The sequence below is a fragment of the Coturnix japonica genome, chromosome 1 (assembly GCF_054131305.1).
Source record: "Coturnix japonica strain WE chromosome 1, WE-NBRP24, whole genome shotgun sequence".
NCBI lineage: Eukaryota > Metazoa > Chordata > Aves > Galliformes > Phasianidae > Coturnix > Coturnix japonica.
The window spans coordinates 1,835,898-1,859,262 of record NC_140663.1 but is presented as its reverse complement, the minus strand read 5'-3'; the positions used below and the strand labels follow the sequence as shown (position 1 = coordinate 1,859,262).

At 44.7% G+C, this 23,365-nt stretch overlaps 1 protein-coding gene across 3 annotated transcripts in view; it reads right to left on the bottom strand.

Annotated features, from left to right (window-relative positions):
- The window catches only part of LOC107313179 (plexin-A4), a 403,220-nt gene that overhangs the window by 350,646 nt on the left and 29,209 nt on the right, over positions 1–23,365 (bottom strand). For all 3 annotated transcript variants that reach the window (XM_032449091.2, XM_015861239.3, XM_032449104.2), the window contains exon 3: positions 8,254–8,436. In XM_032449091.2, coding sequence (XP_032304982.2) covers positions 8,254–8,436 — 183 coding nt within the window. The remainder of the gene's footprint in view (positions 1–8,253; positions 8,437–23,365) is intronic.

The following is a 23,365-nucleotide window of genomic DNA, read 5'->3' as shown; positions in this document are numbered from 1 at the left end:
AGCACTAGGGGGAAGAAACCAAGTTGTATAGGAACAAGGAGATTTTATCTTCACTTTCCGTCTCAATGACTTCACAAACACAAGACTGGATATGATTTTGTTGAGACTTTTCCTTGACCGTATTTGACAGGGTCCCTTTGGAAGAAGGAAGCTAATGGTCTACACAAATAACCACACGTCAAGGTAGAGCAAGACTGAGTTAGGCAGCAGTGTTCACAAGCAGTGGACATACAGACAGCACAGAGCTCCTTAACGGGGGTATGCGAACGCCACAGTGATGCTGACAGGCTGCCATGCACTGGAGAGCCTGGATGTATGCAGGGGAGAGGCTCTTCAGATCAGCTCAAGCTGAAAGTCATTCATTCAAACAAAGGAAGACACACTCCTTTTTGCCTTTTAATTAAGAACTGGCTCATAAATCAAACCTCGATCCTACTCTCAAGGTGTCAGCTGAACGAAAAGCTCTTTTCAAATAGCCAAGGGGTACCTTATGCAAGCCGTGGTACCTTCTCCAGCTCCATTAACATGGCTAGTTATACTACTTTTATTTGCTGTTATAAATCCAACGTGACTTTACTAAGAACAAGCATTTCCTGGATTTTGGAGACTATAAGAGGATAATTGGCACTGGAAGCACATATACGTGGTCGTCCCAGGCAAGCTGTGGATGTTCCATCTCCATAACTGGTTCAATGTCAAGTTGGACCTGAGATCTGTCACATGCTGGGGCTGCAACTCCACAATCATAGAACCATTTGAACTGGAGGGAACCCTAAAAAGTCATCTAGTCCAGCTCCCCTGCACTGAACAGGGACATCTACAACTCAGTCAGCTTCCTGAGAGCCTGGTTCAGCCTGACCTTGAATAAGATCCCCACAACCCAAACCATTCTATGATTCTTTGTGGCCAAAGAAAGAAGATGAAGACGAGACAGACTGTAGAGGTGATTGTGGGCACTGACCGAGCTGCAGGATGGTGAGGGGGATAGAGCAAAGGACTATGAAAGGAAGAGATGGATGCACAGTGCCTTATCAGGGACTTACTGTTCTTTCAACTGGCTCCCTGATAACATATGGAGCTTAATCAAATATGCAAATGGTGTCCTATCTAGAGACAAGGAAAATAGAGAAATAAACCCAGACACCGTGCATTAAAACAAGCCAATGAAATGAGGGAGCGGGTAAAAGGTTTCCTCTTTTTGATAAAATTATTTCAAAAGATTAAATTAAAGCAAAACTAATTAGGAGAATCGCACTTAAGCCGACTTCCCATAAGAAGGGTCAGCAGGCAAGAGGCATTCAAAGGCAGATGCAAGAGGCACTTCAAGGGCTCCCTGAGAAGTCATTATCCCAGTGAAAAGGGAAAGGGACAGAAGGAGGAAGAAGGAATGACAAGAGCCATTTTGGCTGAGCATCCATCCCGGCATTAGATGGAGTGGATGGAAGCTAACAGCCTCTTTTTGTCACCCTGGAGAGCACAAGTGGCAGGTGAGGACCAAAGCTGGTCACCTGATGTCTCTTCCAAAGGGCTTCCCGGGGAGCAGAGGGATGAAGTCAAACAGAAGCACATAAAACTAAGGGCAGAGGGATGTATATTTATCTTTTTGTTTTTCCCCTCTTGTATGGTTCCCATGAACAACACAGCCACATCAGGTGCGGCAGCCTGAACACTCCACATACCCTGCAACACCGCATTGAAAATCATCAGCTGTGATAAGGCAGGTGACAACAGTGTCACTCCAAGCCATCCCCTGGGGAGGCCGCTGGGACCCTAGATTTCAACAAGGTAACTGGCAGCAAGACCTGCAGTTGTTATCTGTCCCTTTGTGTCTGCTTTTGTCACAAACACCCCCCCCCCTTTCTGCACATCCTCAGCCCACTGTGGGGGAATCCAGCTCTGCTGCTCTGGGACTAAAAATCTGTCAAATTCAAGCTGCAGCCTCTTCGAGGAAGGCCTTGAAGAGCTGACAGTACAACCTGCTGCCTTTCCTGTGCCACAAGTCTGCTGGAGTCCACTGCAGTCAGGAATAAAAACACCCAGAGCAGCACCAGCAAAACAGAACACATGGCAGCAGCCAGCAAACACCTCTGGGCTTTGAAGAGCAGATTGCATCTGGAGGGATTAGAGTCACACTATCCCATCTCTGACAAGGCACTGTTAAACCAAAACCTCAAAAACACATGTATGCAAGGCACCCAGCAAAAAGCAAAGCTCAGCCAAACCCTGCACACCAGCATAAAAGATTGCTGAGTAGTTAGAAAGCAGGGAGAGGTACTTGAGGGAAAGACAGGGAGAATTAATTGCTCTCTGCCAAAACCATGCTCTGACTCTCTGTTAGAAACAGCCACCTCCCTAGCAGACTAAAGTGCTCCTACTGCAGTTAAACACTGGAAGGAGCAGTAAGCTCACTGCAGCATAATACCCTGAGGAGCTGTAGCTAGAAGTCTCCAGGCAATGGAAATGAAGGGTGTGAGAGGTCAAGCAACCATTTGCACTGATAGAGTAATTAGCAAGTGTTTAAAGCAAATGTTCAGCAGTAGAGCCCAGATACAGGTCCTGTGGTGTGGTTTAGAGCCTGGAGTTTTGAAGCAGAGGATGAATCACAGGGTGATCTAGGCTAGAAGGGACTTTGAGATTTCTAATCCAGCTGTCCTTTAATCTCATGAAGTTCCCCATCAGGATTTATAAGTCCTATGACTTTGATTTCACCTGGAGAAAGAGTACTAAACACCCAGCACCTTTAAGCTAGATATTAGGCAGAAATACTTTACCCAGAGGGTGGTGAGGCACTGGCACAGGCTGCTCAGAGAAACTGTGGATGCCCCATCCCTGGAAGTGCCCAAGATCAAGTTGGATGGGGCCCTGGGCAGCCTGAGCTGGTGGGTGGCAATATTGTCTGTGGCAGAGGGCTGGACCTGGATGGGCTTTAAGGTCCCTTCCAACTCATTCCACTCTATGATTCTATGATTTCTGTCATGCCAGACTCCAGTATCATCAGCTAATGGCTTTTACATGGCCCAGTATGAGTCGTTGTCACTGGTCCACGTTCACGTAGGTTTCCACCATCACCCTTCTCAGGGCACCCAACATAAGCACACCAAGGGCAGATCACACCAAGGCTAACAAAACATAGCTTTCTTGCCATCACATTCAGAAAACTGAATACTCTTCAGGCATCTAAGCTGGCAATGACCTCTCAAAAAGTGACTGTATATCAATGCAGGACAGAGAAAGCTGCAGCCTTCATGGACGTCAAATACAGATGGGAAACTGTATCATTCCATCACAAGCGACTGAAGCACTTGGACTCCCGCTGATTTAGGAAGCTGTGAGGAGAAGCCAGGGTGAGAAAGTCCCTCTTGCAGAAACCAACTTCTCAGCAGGAGCTGGAGCCTCTACAGCATGTTTTCAGAGCAGTCAAGTCCACTTGCCAAACAGTTAGGAAAAAAATATATATAATAATTTAATAAAAAAAACCATCTGACTCCTTCAAAGCAGCAGAGGGAAAGAGAAGGAAGCAGAGTTTCCCTGCTGACATTTGCAGAGCGCTGTCAGCAGCAGAATATCCTCCAGGGAACATCAAAACAGAGCAGAGTTTCTTGTCTTGTGCATATTCAGACCCCCTTTTATACTTGGAGAAACAGAAGATCCGGCTTTTTCTGCAGTTATCAGAGTCCACCAAACTGTGCTCAACAAACCCAAGGCTTGCCCTCATTAGCTCCATCTTTTGGATGGGAAGTAATGCATCAGAGGAGGAAGAGGAGCAATTCCTCACTTCGCCATGTGGGTACATTGCAATATCACTAACCTGGCCAGACCTCTTCCACCTGTTGGGCTCTGCTCATCTACTACACCGTCCTACCTTGCTCAACAGTGTTTTGCATGAAAAGCTTCATTTCTTCAGTGCGCTACCCCCTAATAGCACTTAATAGCCACCCAGCTTTGTGGAAAGATCTTATGTCCTGTCAAGAGCCATCCCACCAGGATGAACTCTGCCCTGGGAGGGATCTATTCCAACCTGTGATGGGACAAGGACTTGCTGCAAGAGGGAAATCACAGCAATCAACTACAATAATAAAGCTGCACGTTCAAGCATCCTTCAGGATTACCTTCTAGAAGCACAGACCAAGGTGCTTCATTTTCCAGCGACGTGCTGATGCTTTCTGAAGCTCTCGAGTCAAAAAGGCTATAAACAAAGCTTCAACACACAACTAGAAGAGCTATCAGCCACAGCTACACGACCAGAAGCCAACAAAAGCTAAAACATGCAGTACTTTCCATCCTAACTATTCATCGGATAGCGGCAATCTTCCCCAATGCCACTGTGAGATAGGCCCAAAATTAGAATTGCCAATTTGAGCTCTCAAATTGAAAAGTCTCCCTATGGTGTTTTGCTTTGGATCTGAAGAACTCAAGGTCTCAAGGGTTCAGGGTAATCCAGAGCGTGGTTCGTAAAAGTGGCCGATGGTGAGAGTTTTCTACTAAATTGAAGTGATACCTGATGGGAAGTGCTGGCCCCATTTCAGAGCTGTCTAATCTGAATGAAAACCTTTCCCCTAAATGTAAAGTCTCTTCAAAGACCTCAAACTGATGAGATTTCACGTCAAATGAAATATTGGCCATAGAGTGAAAGAATTGACGCTTAAGTTCAGCCTCTTTCTCTGAAAGGAATTTAGCATAGAGAAGGCTTCAAATGAAATATCTTGATGGAATAAAAGAATATTTCTCACAAAGCAGTTTCAAACAAATGTAAACTATTACTGCTTCATTTTAGAAGAGATGTTTCAGAATGGACAAAGATTCGTTTTGGACAGAGGTGCAGTTCCTGAAGCTGTTCCTAAGCTGGTATTTTTAAATGTTAGGTTGTTCTTTAAACCTGCACATGCACAGAGAATAATTGCAAGTCAGCTGTTTTCCTTGTTTGTTTGTTTGTTTTCCCTGAGTTGAAACTATCTGTACAAAAGCAATATCCATACATTACACACTTAGGGAAGATACACAGAAAATAATCCACATTCTCTTAGCCATGACATATTCATAACACAATTTGACCAAGGCTTGCAAGACAATATTTCTCATAAGAACTACCACAGGATCCTCAATGCCCACAAGTGGTCAGGAGTTCTCTATCTCACCTGATCTACCTGCTTTAGCTGTGTGATAGAATCCTCGTGCTTTATACACAAATCCCTTGCAACCTGCAGAGCATTAATTTCCCCCAGCACTCCTGTGAGCAAACAAAGTATTTCCTTCCATTTGTAGAAGGGAACAGCACATATAGAAGAAGAATAGAAGCTCCTGTTAGATTAAAGAGCTGAGCGTGGCTGTCTCACAGCCCACTCATCTCCGAGCTGCCTTCTCCATTCCCAAGTTGACACCAACACCCATCAAACCTTTAATCCATGGACTGTGGTTTCTGCCACAAGATATAGACAGGGGGAGATTTTTCCTTTTCACAGCGCAGCGTTTTTATCCTATATATAACTGTTCTGCAGGGCCACGCTGTGCTGTGGACAAGCTGGCAGAATTGGAGGGCATATTTCTACAATGTATTACCCAGAGCTTTCCTGTTGGTCTGCACACGTAGTTATGTGGATAAGCAAGGGCTGCAAGAACTATTTTGCCTGGGGCAGTGGAACAGCTAGGGCCAGCCTTGTCATTCTCTCTCACTCACTCTTTTCTTACCCTATCTCTATCTTGCTTTTTCCTTTTCTTTCTCTTTGTTGTCTTGGTTACGTGGGCAGATTCCTGATGTGCTGCTAGTTTTCATTTTAATGATACGTTCCTGTAAAGCACGATATTTTACTTCAAGTTTTGTGTGCCACTGGATGCATTCCTTTGACATGTGACATTTGTATACCAACAGATATTGCTTTATGACTATGGGCACTTTTCAGTGCCTCCACAGATTTCATTCTTCAAAATCTGATACATGGTCTGTATTTTTTTTCACATAAAAACACAGGGAAGATGACTGAGATGGCAAGAAAATAAGGGAAGTTTCTCCAAAACCACCTTCTAATTATTTGTAGTGAATCCTTCAGCAACAACTGAGCAGATCCTGCTGCTTTGAAGATAATATAACAACTCATCTTTTCGTGCTATCCAGAAATGCTTCACTGCAGCTTGATCAAGCAGCTGCACTGCAGCACAAAAACAGCAGTACATGCCACGTGTGGTAGGGGACCATCAGGTATAAGTGAGTCCTTGGGCTTCATCCACTAGTACAGTTTCACCTAATCTCATACAGCTTATTCCAATTTACCCACACACAATTTTTTTTAAACATAAATCAAACTTCATCCCAACACAATGGATTTTGCAGGAGCTGCAATTACCAGTGCGGTATTTCTCTTTGCTTCCAATTCCAAAGCACCTGATGAGCCAAGATGGAAAACCAAGCTTTGAAAGGCCATGAAACTTTGGCAGGGACCAGGTGAAAATCCTCAATGCCAAACTGGCCTTGTGTGGCCCCTGAAGGGGAAAAGCAGGCTGATGTCCTGAGCTCAGATACCCTCGAGAACCCTGGAGGAGAGTAAATGATCACAGAAATCATAGCAAGGATGGGTCAAAACCTGCAGGAAATGCATATTTCCAGGGTCAGTTGGTCTGAAACCACCACATGAATTTGGGGAAGCCTCATTGTGAAGCTCTGAATGCTGTTTTTTTCTGATAGATAGTTATTCATACCATGACACCCTTATTCAGGGCTCCAGCCCTGCTCTGACACACAGACCCAGTGCACTAACTACAGCAGGCAGAACATTCATCACGTTTGGAAAAAGAGAATAAAACACAGCTTTCTCAAGTTACATCAGTTAGTTCAGCACCCCTCTTCTCATTCTTTACCCTATAAGGATGTCTCTGCTCTCTACCACACTCAGTAAAAGAAAAAAATAAAAAGCTTTCTCACTCCTATTTTCCCCTTTTCAAAAGGGATGAGAGCTTGGATTCTACATTGTGACCTGCAAAGGCAAAGACAGCTACGTCTGAGTTTGCTTCTCCCAACACCAAAATTAAAACCAAAAGCTCACGAATGCAGAGAATCAATAGGCATTCTTAACTGTTTAGGTCTTTTGGATATTTACCATTCAGATCTCAGCTACGCATTTTCTTCCCCCAGTGAGGCTGGCTGGAGAACTAAACGTTTTATTATGATATCACAGATGACAAGGAAGCAAAACCTAATTAGTCAGGGGAGGAGATCATTTTTACTACAACTGTTTAAAAAACAATTTGGCTCCTTTACCACATGTTAGAGCAGACCGTTAAAACAGCCACGCTCTTTACAAAAGCACCAGCAGCTTTCCCTCTGTTGAAGTGGTCTGGAGACATCTGTCAGTGGGCAGGATCCTATTTCATATACCTCCTAAAACATGGGTTTAATGCCACCTGAGTTTAAAACCTTGATGTTCTTCTTAAATGAAGCAGGAGTAAGAAGAACAAAACCAGAGATCTCAGACCCTCCTTATACATCCATGAAGATACGAATCCCCTTCTCCTCTCTGCTCTGCCCATCATACATATACATACACACATATATATACAAGCCATAGTGGGAGACTTTTTAATAGCACATTCATCTCCTCAGCTTCATGTTATTTGCAAAAAGGAATTCAAAGAGGATTCAACACCCAATCCAAGCCCTGGGGCTCCTCCAACCTCCTATAACAGCTTCTCACCCATCTCCTCACAAATCATATTTTGCAACATCCTCATCTCAAGCACTCAAGCATCACCAAACTGGCACAGAGGGCTGAAATGGATGTGATGCCCATCATTAGCATAAGGCCACTTCTGTTGCTTCTTGCTGACTTAAGAAGAGCCCCTACTAAAAGCACAACAACGCTTCCAACTCTCAAGCTCAGTATTACAGCCATACACGATGAACTACAGCAGCTGTTACACCACAGAGCTACAGGCTTTTTTATCTTTTGAGAACCCAGAGCGAGGAACATAAGTTCAAATTCAATAAAGAGTGTATTTATTTATGTGGCGTCAACCATGCTTGCTCCATAAACATAATGCTCATTATCATTCAGACACAGCTGTCTATTGATGAAAACACATTTCCTTCAGAACAAGCACCCAGCCCTTGGGGGTGAAACACAGTTTTTTTGCCATCTGAAACATTTGCTATCCTCAAAGTAGATGATGCACCTCACAATAAGGTCTGCGCTCAAATTTCTTTCAACACCACCGATCTCCATAAATATGTGAAAATCTGAGTTAGAACACAACATTAGGTCTTACCTTCTTGAGCTTTCCACTCTTGGTTCCCACAAAAGCTAGGGAGTGGTTCTTGTAGACATAAGCAATCACAGATGTCATTCTGTCTCCATCTTCAGTGTAAATGGGGAGCCCTCGCACCATAGATGATACTCCCAAGGGGGCATTCATATCCAGGCCACAGAAGTTGTCATCAATTGTTAACAGCTATAAAACAACAAGAAAGAGAGTATGAAAAATTGAAGCCAACAATTTTTAAGCCATCTTGGAAGCATTCATTCAATCAGGGGCACCATTATGCAGGCTGACAAGTCAATGACAAAAGCAGCACTGGAAGAAATACAAAGGTGGAAAAAAATTGTCCAAAGTCTCATGATAAGTTACAGACAGAAGGAGCACTAAGAAACCTGTTTTCTCTTGAATGACAGCCCAGCAGGATATATTATTTTAAGCCTTTTTCCTACTGCTTTACCAGTCAAGACCAAGCAATCAAAGTCTGCAGAAAGTGCCTTCAACTTCTCTAATTCTCCCAAAAATAAAGTATGCATGTCATTACTACAGGATCCAGAATATGAAACACTGAGCTAAGTCCATACTAGCAAATAAACCCTTCTGGCCCTTAACTCACTACTGTGGCTCACATCTATGAAACCTAAATATGCTTCCAGGGCTGGGGCTTCCACAACCTCCTTGGGCAACCTGTTTTAGTGTGACACCACCCTCTGCGTGAAAAAAGAAAGATAAATAATAGTGTTAATGGCTCACAGGCCGGCCCGGCCCGGCCTGGCCCTGTGGCTAATGAGGGCCCGCACCCCAGGAGAGGGGGGGATGGGTTTAAAAACAGCAACGGCAACGACCTGAGAAGGAAAGTTAACTTACTAAATATGATCTGAGAATGCAAGCTAACACAATACAACACGATACAACTGGAACTGAGACTAACAAAACAAACAGAATTAGAGAGTGTCCAAAACCATAGGCCTTACTCAAAACTTGCAGGCGAAAAACGGACAGGGACCTCGTGCTTCTCATCAGCGAACAAAGAGAAAAAGGGCTGATGAGTTGCCAGGACCTTCCTGTTTGGGAGGTTCTTTGGGGAAATCAGTCCCTCCCCTCTAACATCCAAGAACAAAGCACTCAGAAACGGCCGGTCCAGAGAACCAGAACATTAACTCTTTAACTCCCACTGCTTTATATGATGTTGTGATGTGGAATACTGACAATAAAATAAAAGTCACAAAGCTACGACATCACGTTGGGGTTTGCTTCCTCTGGGGATCATCTGCAAGAAAGAACACACACATACACACACACACACACACACACACACACACACAAGTGAAAACATGCAAATAAACATCAGCCCCCTTCTGTGCAGTTGTGGCTCTCAGCTCGATGCACAACATCTTTGTAAAGGCAGAAATACAGTCATCTTCTTTAGCAAGGAGAAGCACATAAGGAAGCTTGGATTTATGATGAAACAGTCAAGAGTTGCAAAGCCAGGTTTATTTTCAATTCCAGACACTCCGAACAGCAATATAAAGTAGCCACGTTAAACTCTCTGGAGCTTCTCTGCTTGGCAGTTTCACGTTAATGACTTTGCAGAGTGAAAGCAGAGGTGAGAACATGAATTCACTCTGCCTGCAACATGGCTGTTGCAGCAGCTGGAGTATCTGAGAGGGTGAAAGGGAAGATCTAAGGAGACAGGAAGCAATTCTTGCATCTCAAGCAGTTAAAAGTCTAACTCTGAAATTCACGACGTAGTCTGGAGGTAACTCAGGAAAGGAGGAGGATTTTTGTGATTGAATCATAGAACAGAATTGTAGAATCACGAAGGCTGGAAAAGACCTTTCAGATCATCCAGTCCAACTCTCAAACCACCCTCACCATCCCCACTAACCATGTCCCTCAGTGCCACATTTGCCCTTGTCTTGAACCACCTCCTCTGGGAGCTGTTTTCATGCATTACCACTCTTTTGGAGAGTTTTTCTCTAATATCCCACCTGAATCTCCTCTAGCACCACTTGAAGCCATTCCCTCTCATCCCATCTGGGAGAAGAGGCCGACCCCCACCTTGCCACAAACTTCTTTCAGGTAGTTGTAAGGAGCAAGTTTCTGAGATCATAGAATGATTTGTATTGGAAGAGACCCTTGAGATCATGTAGTTCCAACCCATAACTGGAATCAAACCATCATTCCATATCGCATTCTACCTGCTAATGAGGGAATATTACTCACCACCCCTCTGCCCCAGGGAAGCCGCTAAACAGAGGTTTATTAGGTGCTCTACATATCCAAAATATCTTTATGAAAGAGTGATTGGCAGCTCCCAGGGCATCCAAGTCCCACCAGCTGCCTCTCCATCTCAAGCTGATGCACAGTGGGGATTCAGCTGTGGAGAGGTTACTGTCCTTTGCTATCACCAGAGGTTACATCTGCAGCAGTGACACCATGGCCAAGTGTCACATTCGCCAGTTAGATAGGAAGGATGTGCAAAGAATGGGCCTGATTTACAGGGGGATTCTGGCAAGCTTCTGCATTCTCCAGGATTAAGCCTATGAAATAAATAATGAACAGATCCAATCCCTTCTGGATAGGATGGTTTTAACAAGGCTGGTGCTGGCTCAGCCCTCTAGAGATTCACTGAGCCCCCCAAACTCGGCAGAAGGGTTACAAACTCTTGATTACAACACGTCCTTCCCCAATTCCATTTGCAATTTGGCACTGCAAAAGGGGCTGAAGTGCCAGCTATTAGGGAAGCAGTGCAAACAGTGCTCCTGCTGAGCTGCAGTTGTCACTTCAACATCTGTTGATGGGGGTCGGCATCCTTTCCCTGGTAACTAGAGGTGGGATGAGAGTTGCATTAGGAGAGGCTGAGGCTGGATATTAGGAAAAATTTCTTCTTGAAAAGAAGGGTGAGGTTGGACCAGGCTGCTCAGGGGGGTGGTGGAGTCACTGTCCCTGGAGGTGTTCAAGAAAAGGGCAGATGTATCACTGAGGGACATGGATAGTGGGCATGGTTGGGATGAGCTGGGGTTGGACTTAGTGATCTTAGTGGTCTTTTCCAACCTTAATGATTCTATGACTCTGTGCTTTAGCCTTTGGCCTCTGAAGCATCCTCTTATACTCAAATACAGCCTAACGCACATTTGTGGAAAAGCTTTGACGAAGGATCAGCCATCCCTCATTCCTCTTTACTTTCACTTGGATGCAATCTTCCTTCCCAATCAAAGCACAAGGGCCTTTTCTAGATATCTCAGCAGGCTCCAAAGCCATTCCACAGTCTCACCAGGGATAAAGGCTGTCCCAACAGCCAAGTCTTGCCTTTGATTTACAGCTAATACCTAACAGCCTTGTCTTTGTATAGTGGCAGATACTTGGCTTCTCACTCTTGTTATCTCAGGCTTGGCTACTTCAGATGATGAAGGGAATGCATACATTACGGCTGCCTGTGCTGCCAGCAGGGCCAGGGAGCCAACAGCAGTAAGAAATCAACAGCGATATTTAATTGAATCTTTGCAAGGTCCCAAGGTCCTTTCATCACCTGAATGCAAGATCTTCTCATCATTAAGGACTGAGCTTCCTGCTGAGGTTGGACATATATCATACTCCATAAGGTGTTTAAAAATCAAGGGAGATAAAAGCCCTAGGAAAATCCATCACCAGGAATTTTGTGGTATCTGTAGAGATGCAAGCAATGGAATTTAGGGTCTGGAATGCTTGAAGTGGGGGTAAACCATAAATCTCCCTCCAGCAGAGCTGCTAATCATAGAATCATGCCTAGGTTGAAAAGGACCACAATTATCATCTAGTTTCACTCCCCCTAACTCCCCCACTATGATGCAAACCACCTCCCTGCAAACCACAGATCTTTAAATTCCAACTTCTGTAGCAGCAGTTTGCTTCCCAAGGATTGTGTTTCTCTGAATATCCTCACAGCGCCATCAGCATGGGCTTCACTACTTGGTTATCCTTCTGGTTTAGGTGCTGGTTTGCCCTCACTCTTGCGTTTGCACCCTGCCTTCCTTAAGTTGGATTGCTTCTGCTCTCCTGCATTTCTAGCAGCATTCCTGCTTCTAAACATACTGCTTCCAGCTCTCCCTTCTGATTCCACTGAGACCAGTGGGCTTGGTCCATCCAACCTAGCAACAGAACAAGGCAGACTGGTTTTAAACTAAAAGAAGAGAAATAAAGGTTATGTGTTTGGAAGAAATTCTTTACTCAGAGTGGTGAGGCCCTGGCACAGGCCGCCCAGAGAGGCTCTGGATGCCTCATCCCTGGAGAGTTTCAAGGCCATGTTGGATGAGGCCTTGAGCAGCCTGACATGGTTGATGTGGCAACCCTGTCCATGGCAGGGGCTTGGAATCTGATGATCTTTAAGGTCCCTTCCAACGTTTGCCATTCTATGGTTCTATGTCCTTCTCCCCAGTTTCTGTGCTATGAAATTTGGCAGGACCATCACATTTCAGGTATCAACATCAGCCCACTGGTTGTGTCTAGTCATGAGATCCTGGTGCAGGATGGAGACAACTTTTCTGACGTTCACCTTGTGCCACATCATTCACATAATTTAATGCCTTCCCATCACACGTGTTCCTGACAGCAGGTCAGAAAAAAGCTGCGGGCTTGCCCAGTGACCATCAACAGCCATAGGCCTTTATCATATGAAATTCTTATGTGGGCAAAAAGATGGGAACTCTGGGCCACCAACCGAAATGGAACAGTTCACCAACCAACCCGCTCTTCAGCTGTAAGCCTGCAGTCTAATGCCATACAAAAATATCCAGTACCGTTTCTCCAGAGTGCTTGGTGATATAATGGAAACTGGATAAAGAGCCAGCATTTGGAAATACATTATAATTGCACACTGCTTTCAGTTGTGCAACCAGAGCAGTGGTTACCACGCAATTACATGTCACCATATACAAATGACAGTGCAGTTAACAGTAACTTCACCAATTACAGGGAAATTGCACCCACTCTGCTAAGAGGTTTTCACTCAAACATAATTCAGGATCACAAGACCAGTTACCCAAATTGACTTGAACTTGTACAAGCATTTGGTTTTTAGGTCTGCAGTTTAAGCATCAGTTCAAGGACTGGTGTCAAGTTTCCAGAGAGCTACAGAATCTTAACATGGTACAGACTTGTTACGCCTTGCATTAATGTTCCTTCTGTACTGTGAGCATAAGGCTTCCCATCTACCATCTACCTCCACGTCGTAAAATTTGCAATTTCCTGAAGAGGAGTCTGCCTTCCTTATGGAGACCAATAGAACTCTTTTAGTCTTCATGCCTTTTGTTGGTTATTAGTGAGAAGTAATTGTTGTCATAAATTTAGCATCCTCTGAGTTCTGAATTTTGGAATGATTCGTGTACCAGAAGACATGCACAATGTACACTGATCAGTGAACTCCTGCTCTGCTATATGCATTGCATTACTACTGGCATGGGGCTGCTCACAGCAGCGTTTTAGCTCTGGAGGCAGCACTGAGAGGGAAACAATTCATGCCCCCACAAGTACTAAACTCAAAAATCATGGAATTTTGATATACAAGCTCCCAGGCCAAACATAGAATCATAGAATCTCTAAGTTTGGAAAAGACTTCTAAGATCACCTAGTCCAACTTTCAACCCATCCCCTCCATGCTCATTAACCACATCCCTCAGTGCCACATATGACCTTTCCTTGAACACCTCCAGGGATGGTGATTCCACCACCTTCCTGGGCAGCCTGTGACAGTGCCTCACCACTCTTTCAGAGGAGAAATGTTCCCTAATATCCAACCTGAAATACTCTCATCAATACTGTCATCATCAAAATGACATCATCAAAATGACATCCTGACATCTTGTCTGCTTGTCTGTAGAGAATTATACTCCTACCATTACAAGTAAAGGTGCAATTACCAGCCTGAAATACCTCCAGGTTAATGAATCCATGCTACTGGCAGACAGCACCCTGATGGTGTACTGACATAACCTCCACTTTCAGATCCTTCATCGACTTCAACTCCAAGTGTCTGCCAAGAAAAAGTGATGCCAGGATATACAAGACGCAGTGCAGAACTGATTTAGATACCTGGGAATATATTTCAGTGGGATATTTAGAATCTTGAAATGGTTGGAGTTGGAAGGGACCCTTAAAGGTCATCTAGTCCAACTCCCCTGAAATGAACAGGGACATCTACAGGTAGATCAAGTTTCTCTGGGTTCATCCAGCCCAACACTGAATGTCTCCAGGGACAGGATATCTACCACCAAGCCTATTCCAGTGCCTCTCTCCCTCTGTTTGTATATTTTAAGTAAAGAGATATTCCAAGAGCCCAAGAAACTGATACAGGCAGGGAAGAGGGACAGCACCTCCAGAAGCAATGCAGACTGTCAAACTCAAACAGCACAAACACTGGTTCATAGTGGCTTTCACATCCCAAGTACCATACATCATTGCTGTGTCAGCCAAACCTCTCGTTTGCACATCATTCACACTCTCTCCAAAAATCTCTATATTAACACAACAAGTTATGCAGCTGGGCTGAAAGTCAGATCACTGAGCTATGTGGTCACTGAGGTTCCTTCATTCCCAGGTGGGAACTGCGTTTGTGTACAGGAAGAGTGGATGGGACCTAAAGAGCAGAAAATGTGGCTGTAAAAGGAAGCTGAGCTCTTCGGCAGTCCCATAAACTTCACTCTGTGGGCTGAGAGGATGCAGAATCATGTGGATGAGGATAAACAGAGGAATGTGATCTCTGCAGCTCTCAGCTTGCCACTTTCCACGAGCTTTAAAAAATTCACTTAACATTTTTCACCCCCCCACACACACAAAAAAAAGAGATTATTGAGTGTGGAGACTCTGCTTTTGAAACTACCATGGTCTATTGGGTAAATAAGCATTTAGGGATTTTTCAGAAGTGAAGTATTGATCAAATAAGCTGCTAGAGCTCTTCCGTGAGAACATATTCCAGCTGCAAAGCTGTGTTATGCACCTGAAACACAGCTGCACTGACTTCCCCTGGGGACTGAAAGTCATAGGGAGGGCTTCGTCTTGGGTGAAAAGGTTTTCTCTGTATAAAATGAAAAGGTTTCGTCTGTACAGAGTGAAAAGAGTTTATCTAGATAAGCAAAAAGTCACCTTTGGGTGAGAAGCGCATTTTGTCCTAAAGGACATTGGATTTCCATGATCAGCTAAAGGCTGTTACATCACAAATTCCATCAACAGCAGTATTGATAGATAGGCGTAAGAAGAGAGTGGAGCTCTATTCTTCATATTCCTCTGTAACCCTGAGCATCCTTGCCATAACTTGTGTTTCTCCCAGGTGTCTCTATTTAATTGAGATACCTAACAAAGAGACATTCCTCAAATTCATCTCTCGCATTCACCTTTACCAGGACACAACATCCACCCTGCAGGACCCCGGTAAGGTTTCCACTGTAAGCATCCTCACTGTCACATTCAACTCTGAAAGGTGTAGGAACACTTGATGACTTGTCCCCTCTTTCACATGCTCAACCCATTATCCCCCAATACTTGCTGGCAACAGAATGGTTAAATCTGAGCTCAGATGGAGCATTTCTGGCATCTGCCAGGCTCTCCTTATTCCTATTCCACTGATGCACACCAGCACCTTGCCGGATAGAGTCCAGCTGCCTCCCTCATGTCGGCACCACCAGACATTCCCTTAATTACTATAATTATTATTTTGTTCCACAGTCAGAATTATCATTTGGGCTGCAAAGTGCCACGTGCACCAGCAGCACTATATAAATGAAACAACAATGCTGCTTTGCATGCAGGCGACACCTCCCAGAGATCCCAGAGCTGCTTAAAAGCATTAATTAATCCTCACCACGGTCCCACAAAGGTAAGCTAAGCGTTGTGATGAACAACTTCCATTTGTTGTTGGTCTTCAGCATGGGGAAACTGCTCAGTTGGATATAAGAGTTGTGTCAGGGGAGGCTGAGGTTGGATACTAAGGAAAGACTGGTGAGGCATTGGCACAGGCTGCCCAGGGAGGTGATGGAGTCAAGGTGGTCAAGAAAAGAGCAGAGGTGGCACTGAGGGACGTGGTTAGTGGGGATGGTGGGGATGGGTTGATGGTTGGACTGGATGATCTTAATGTTTTATTTCCAACCCTAATGAATCTGTGATTCTATGCGTGACCTTGGCTTGCTCACCAAATAATCAAGAGCTGAGGGCTGCTCATCTGCATCAGGGAGAACTGAGTTGTGTCTGGTTCTATCATCTGATGGAAAATGAACGCAAGGGAGCCCGGCTGTCACTTTAAACAACAAAATACAGCACTGGAGTTCTGCAAACCAAAATCTCCCGCTTGCTGCCTCTATCTGTGCAGATCTCAGTGCTTGAGGAATGCAGAGCGCTTGTGTCAGCCTCTATATAATTCACTCAAGCCTTTTGCTTCCAACTCTCTTTGCATCTGAAAGCGGGGCTGTGCAGTGGATGGCCCTCTGAAGCAGGGATGCCGTGACAATTACAGCCCTTTGTTTCTTGGCGCCGGATCCCGACCAATAGCCCCGACCCACTGATAAGTGCTGGGTCATTCCCTCATTAGGAGCAGCACGTTTTTATTATTCCCTTCAGCATGCTCTGCTTCTCCCACTCTCTGAATACGGGCCTGGCTAATATCGCTTGTTTACAGAATAAATCAGCTGAACAAATCCTATTATATTTTGGAACAGTGACAACGATGGGGTAATGACATTGAAACAGGGAAAATGCGATGTTGTTCCTACTGATCTAATGTCACCCACATGTTCTATCAGCAGCCAGCTCTGGTAATGCATGGAGGAAACCAAAGTCCTTCTGTTTGCCCACGCATTACCACTTTGATGCACATATACTTGTGTGTCCCACCTTTCCTGTGTTTCAGGCACTTCTGTAACTACTTTAATTATTAAGCAGGCTACCCAGGGTGATGGTGGAGGCACCATCACTATAAGTGTTCAAGACAAGGTTTCCCCACCAAGGGGTATGGTTTGAAAGGCATGGTGGTGATGGGTTGATGGCTGGACTGGATGATCTAAGTGGTCTTTTCCAACCTTTATGATTCTATAATGCAGCATCTCACACACACTCACATAATTCACAGTGTGCTCTCAGGAAGGGTCAGTGTGAGAGCATTTGCTCCCTACAGGAGGGAGATACAACAAAGGTCAGTATTTCAGCAAGCATAGGGAAGTGATGCTCATCCACTTCTTGATCTGTGCAAAGGAGTAGTTCTGAAGAGGATGGTTCACACATAGATGAGTACATGACACCCATATCCCCAGCTCCAGCCTGACTCTGGGCATATAGAATAAAAAAATCATTAAGGTTGGAAAAAAACCACTAAGATCATTTACTCCAACCATCAACCCATCACCACCATACCCACTAACCATGTCCTTTAGTGCCACATCTGCCCTTTTCTTGAACACCTTCAGGGCCAGTGACTCCACCACCTCCCTGGGCAGCCTGTGCCAATGCCCAACCACTGTTTCTGAGAAGAAACTTCTTCTAACAGCCAACCTACATCCCCCATCCTCACATCATAACGGTGGAAAAGCACAGCATCTGTATTAATACTGACTGATATACTGGGGATACATTACAATTCGGGTAAAAAGGGAAACATGCTTATTTCAGCAACAAAAATAATGCCTTATGTTATGTATGTGCTGGAATAGAAAATCAAGACAGACATGTACATCAGGCTGTTCCCAGAGGCTTCTTCACTGATTCCCTAAGTATGAAGACAGACCCTGCACTGTTTGTTCACCCAAACAACTCCACTTGCATCAGGCAAGGAAGAAAGGGTCTGTGCAGGATTTGTCCCGAAAGCAATGCTGAATCCAGCAAGCCACGACCCCCTCCTCAACAGAACGGGTATTGTACAAACCCCAGCTGCCCCCAGTCTGGAGGTGCTTTAAATAGCACTGGTGTCATGCAGGGAACCAAAATCACTTTGCTTCTGGCTCGTTCAGGATTTTTCTGGGTTTTGCATGCAGCTTCTTTTTCTTCTTCTTTTCCTTTTAATGTTGTGTAAGCATTCCCCTCGGCCTGGAAGGCAATCTCCTGGCGAGGCAATCCGAGGTCAGGGCTGTGATCACCCGGCGTGGAAGAGAAGGCAAAGAGATCATCTGGAGCGCTCTGAAAATGCAAGGCTGAGCCACATGTGACCACAGGGCTCAACCGCAGAGAAAAACAGCCTGGGTCGCTGGCAGGGAAAGCAGCAAAGATCACTTCCCAGAAATAAATGTAATCGTCCATGTGGCGAGGAGCATGAAGCAGCAACGTGGAAGCCAGCACCTCGCTCTCCTGTAATAGCATCTGTGTGGAGTCCAGAAGGAGCAAGAGATGATGCTGAGAGATGCTGAGTGATGCTGAGCTGTGCAGACAGAGTCCAGGGCTGGGATGATAGTGGGGGAGGGAGCAGTGCCTGAAATATCTCAGACACAACAGCGAGTCAGCAGCCTTGGGCCCTGCTCCGTCTTCAATGAACATTTTGTGTGAGCAGGGTCAAGCAGACGCGAGGATCCAAGAGAGAACAGCACAGCGTGCACGGGGCTGGCACCCGGCCACTTAAAGGCATAGGGTTTCCTCTAGTGCGTGGGAAGCAAAGAAATGGTTCCATGCAGGATGTTGTTGTTTGGTTTGGGGTTTTTTTCTGTTTTGTTTTCAGAGGTTTCACTCATCATTACAGCACAAATAATGAGCATTTTGGAAGGAGGGCAATTAATTACAGCCTGCATTATTCCTGATCTGGAGATATCCTTTAGGGGGCATGATGGTGATGGTGATCCATCTGGACTGGATGATCTTAGTTGTACTGAGGAACATACTTATCACCTCAAACATAATCATCCTCTGCTTGCTGTTAGGATCTCGTTTACAGCCCTTAAGTGCAAGCTTCTGTTAATGCAGATTCTGAAGACTTTTTGTTTCTCTCTCCCCCAGAACCTCCAAAGTTGTGAGGAAAGGCTGCAACCAACAAAAATTGAAGGTGATCCCATGCAATGCTTACAAAGGCTCTGCAAATGAGTTTTGATCAGATTTTAATATCATAGAATCATGGAACTGTTTGAGTAGGAAGGGGCCTTTAAAGGTCATCCAGTCCAACACCCTGCAATGCACAGGACCATCTATATCTAGGTTAGGCATATGCACACCTATCTGATGGTGGCTTTGGAGGATGTCCACATGGCAGGATGATGGCAACAACTACACCCAGGCCTTAAACACCATGCGTACTAAACAAGAACTAGTGCTAATCATCTAATGAACCTACTTGATCACATCACAGTGGAAGAGATGGGAAGACTCCTAATTCCAGCTACAGAGGGGCCAGGACCTTCCTTGGTCTTGGAGAGTAGAGGTTTGAATTCAGTTGCTCTCTATTAGCCTGAAGAGCATGGCCTCAGCCATCTCTGGTCACTTCCACCACTATATCAGTATTCATGAGAAGTAGCAGCCACATCACTGGAAGGAACTCCTTGCTCTGCTTTTGCCTGAGCTGCTTCATATAGCGTCACAATATGACATTTTTCTCCAATGATGAGTCTTTCACTCCCAGAGCATTGCTTTGTAGAGGAGGCAACAATCAGACCCTGGAAACGGATGGGGGAATGAGGAAAGAGAAGGTCCATGGGGGAGATTTTCAAATGACAGAGCTCAGCTGCAGAAATCCCAAGCCAGCAACTTAATTCTTGTCCATGTTGCATGCCCACTAACCCCTTCATCCCCTCCAGCTCCCTCCATTGGCAGAGATTGTTGGTTATCTATTACCAAAATTGTTGGGTTCAGTGAGTCCCTCCAACAACACGCTTCACACATATACTACAATCCAACACAAACTGATGTGGCTAATTATACAAACACAGAGCACACAGTAAAAGGCTTGTTTGCTCCATATCAGAGTATGCAGTGAGCATTGCCAGAGAGGAAATTCTGTATTTCTGAGACTACTGTTTCTACACAGGCTGCTCACTGACTTTTTTTGGGGTGTTCTTGCTCTCTCTTACATCTCCAGAGAAAGAAGCAGAAAGCACCATTGAATGTTGACCAAGAAGTAGTCTACAGCTGATCATGAGCTCTTTAGATGAGAAACTTAAGTCTATGTAATTTGGTCTAAAAGTGTGTCTGCAAAGCTTTTCTGCATGGTATATCCAGTAGAGATGAACAAAAAACCCTATTGTATGAGCATGAGCAGCACTGACCTCACACAGATTTACTCAGGATAGTCCTGCTGGCAAGCAGTGATATGATGAGGCCTCATGAAACCGATAGCTTGTTCCTGTGACTGTGAGTCATTCCCCAGGGAAAGTGGCAGGCTCATGTACTGGGCAGTCCCGCTGGGAGAAACCAGCATGCTCTCAAAATGTCAAGGCATCAGCACCACATGGTCCGCCATCCACGTGCTCCTCTCCCCTCCAACTAAGCAAGAGTTGACACTACCTTTCACCCCAACCTTTCCCTATTATTGGAATGCCAATTTCAAGTTTTTTTGGATTGATAAAGTGATACTTTTCCTTAAAACAGCCTTTTTTGTTCTTTTTTCTTTCTTTTCAGCAACCCATTTTCTAATTACTGTAGTAAAGATTTATTCCATTTTCTTGCAACAGTTGAGAATATTGGGTGCAACACAGGGATCCAGGAGCTCCTGAGCTGCAATCAAGCTGCAGGTCATGTTTTACTGAGCCTTAACTCCTGTAAAATAGAAGTAAAGCTTCTCTCCGTCTTAGTGTTGTTGTAGATGGAAATAATGAAACTGTTTGGACACAAATATTGGAAGTTTTTTGATAGGAAAATTATGGCCACCTCATCATCAGTGGTTGTCTCACCAGGAGTCAAATTGTTTTACACCAAGCTAGAAAAGGCCTATTCTAATCTGATGGTATGGAACAGTGGATAGCCTGGGTATATTGATCAGTATAAAGGGCCAAGCAGCATTCATCCTGGAGTGAGGTGCTCATTCTGACAACACAAATCTCCTGGGCACCCAAGAGCCAGTGCAGATACATCTGACAGCCATACATGAAGCACAGTGTTGAGATTAATCAGCAGTATGCACTCTACAATCTCTTTATATGTCTATATGAACCTCGTGGGTAAGCTTAGTAGACATGAAGCACCTAGGATGAGCAAGGGTTTATAGGTAAATCAGGAGGGAGTAGGAAAGCAAAGTCATAATGAGGAACATATATGTATGGAGGAGACAGAGGACAAATGGGGAGCAAAGCAATGGTGACTACAGGGACATATGGGGGAATCAGTGACTTAGATGTGGCTTGGTTATCAGAAGCAGAAGCTTTTGTAGCTTAATTACTTGTCAGGCAATGACTCCAGTTCCAAATGCCCCACCTTGCTTGCCTTCTGTTAACAAAGCACTGGATAAATATTGCCCAAGTCTTTACACAAAACCTTTCGTTGGCTGGTCAGCTTCAAAAAAACATTTCTCCCCCATCAGACAACGTTGCCATGAAAAACAGGAAGAGATTGAATGCAGTAATTTGAACAGTCAAACTCCATTTCCTGCCAAAAGGAAAAGAAAATACTGGCAAAAGGCAGAAGCCAGGCGATAGTTGGGGACAGACACTCTGATTATCTCAGACAGATATTTGCACTGTGTATCCGGTAAAAGCGACGGTGGTGGGAGTGACACCTTTTCATTTCAGGGAATGCAGATTGTTAGGCTGCAAAGCAGCAGGTGATGCTGTAAGGCAGATCAGGCTGGGATCAGGGTTGCAACCAGCTCATAAGCTAACACCTAGGACTGCACGCTAACAATGCACTCTGTATGAGTGTGTTGCTGGCAGGTGGGTAGTAACTAGGTGATTTTCAAGGTCCTCTCCAACCTAAGCCATTCTATGAGGATTTATTGCAAGCCAAGGCTCCACCAAGGATCCCTGTTCTTTTCACATCACCCCAGCGGGCTGGCACACAGTTCTCTAAGGGCAGTGTCCAATATCCTCCTCTTCTTCATCCATCCTTGCATGTCCCACATGGCAGTTCATCTGCTTGTTCCCTAAGGCTCAACTTCTGCGCATCCCAGTAATGCAGTTTCCACTGGGCTTCAAAACATGCCCACTGGTAATCTTATTTCATAATACCGAAATACAGCAAATCTGCCAATGATCAAAAGCAGTGCTGAAATGACCCATTCTCACCTCTATCCTCCTCTCATTCAGCATGTTGATACAGCATGATGCGTATTTAAATCACCGTCTTCTTTATCCAACATGGAGATTATTTTCTGCTTAAGAAAACGAACAACCTTTCCATTCTAGAGCAGCCCTTCCTTCTGCTAATACTCTGCACATCTATATGGCCTCTCTCTGCTCCACAGAATCATGGAACCATTAAGATTGGAAAGACCACTAGTCCGACCATCAACCCATGTCTATCATCACCATAAACTCACTGCCACATTTACCCTCTTCTTGAACACCTCCAGAGTTTGTGACTCCATCATCTCCCTGGGCATCCCGTTCCAATTCCCCACCAATCTTTCTTCAGGAACTTCCTGAACTTAGACTGATGTGCCACAAAAGTGGTGGCATTTTGGTGGCATGCGTCATTCCTTGTGGATACTCAAAGGAGACAAAGGTGTTCTCTAGGTCCATGTACACCATAATGGCTCCAGTATTAGGAAATGAGATTAGAAGTGAGGGAAAGCTTCCTAGCAGCAGAGATAGATCACGTAGGGAGAGAAGGGGAGCTTCCTTTACTGGAGGTTAAGAACAGGTGAGACAAACATCTGTCAGAAATGTTGTAAGTAAGGCAGGAGGGCAAATCAGATGACCTCGTAAGGTTCTTTTTTTTTTTTCACAGTCTCATTTTTCTCTGATTATATGAATTTCTAAGCATCTGGGGTCAAGAGTACTGTTTAAATGTAAGTTATTATCCTGCATTTGCAAGGTACAGAGAGGAGAACCAGAGATATTACCTGCAACTATTCATCACCTGGGTGAACATCGCTGATTTGCGAATCAACTGCCCAGACATAAAAACCCAGCTCTTTTTTTTTCCGGATTTATGCTGAAGATTAAGAGGAGGACAGCCATAAAATAGGAGAGGAATGTACATCAAGGATTGTCCATTCATCTCTGGTCTTTCCCAGACCAGACTTGACCAAGGTGAA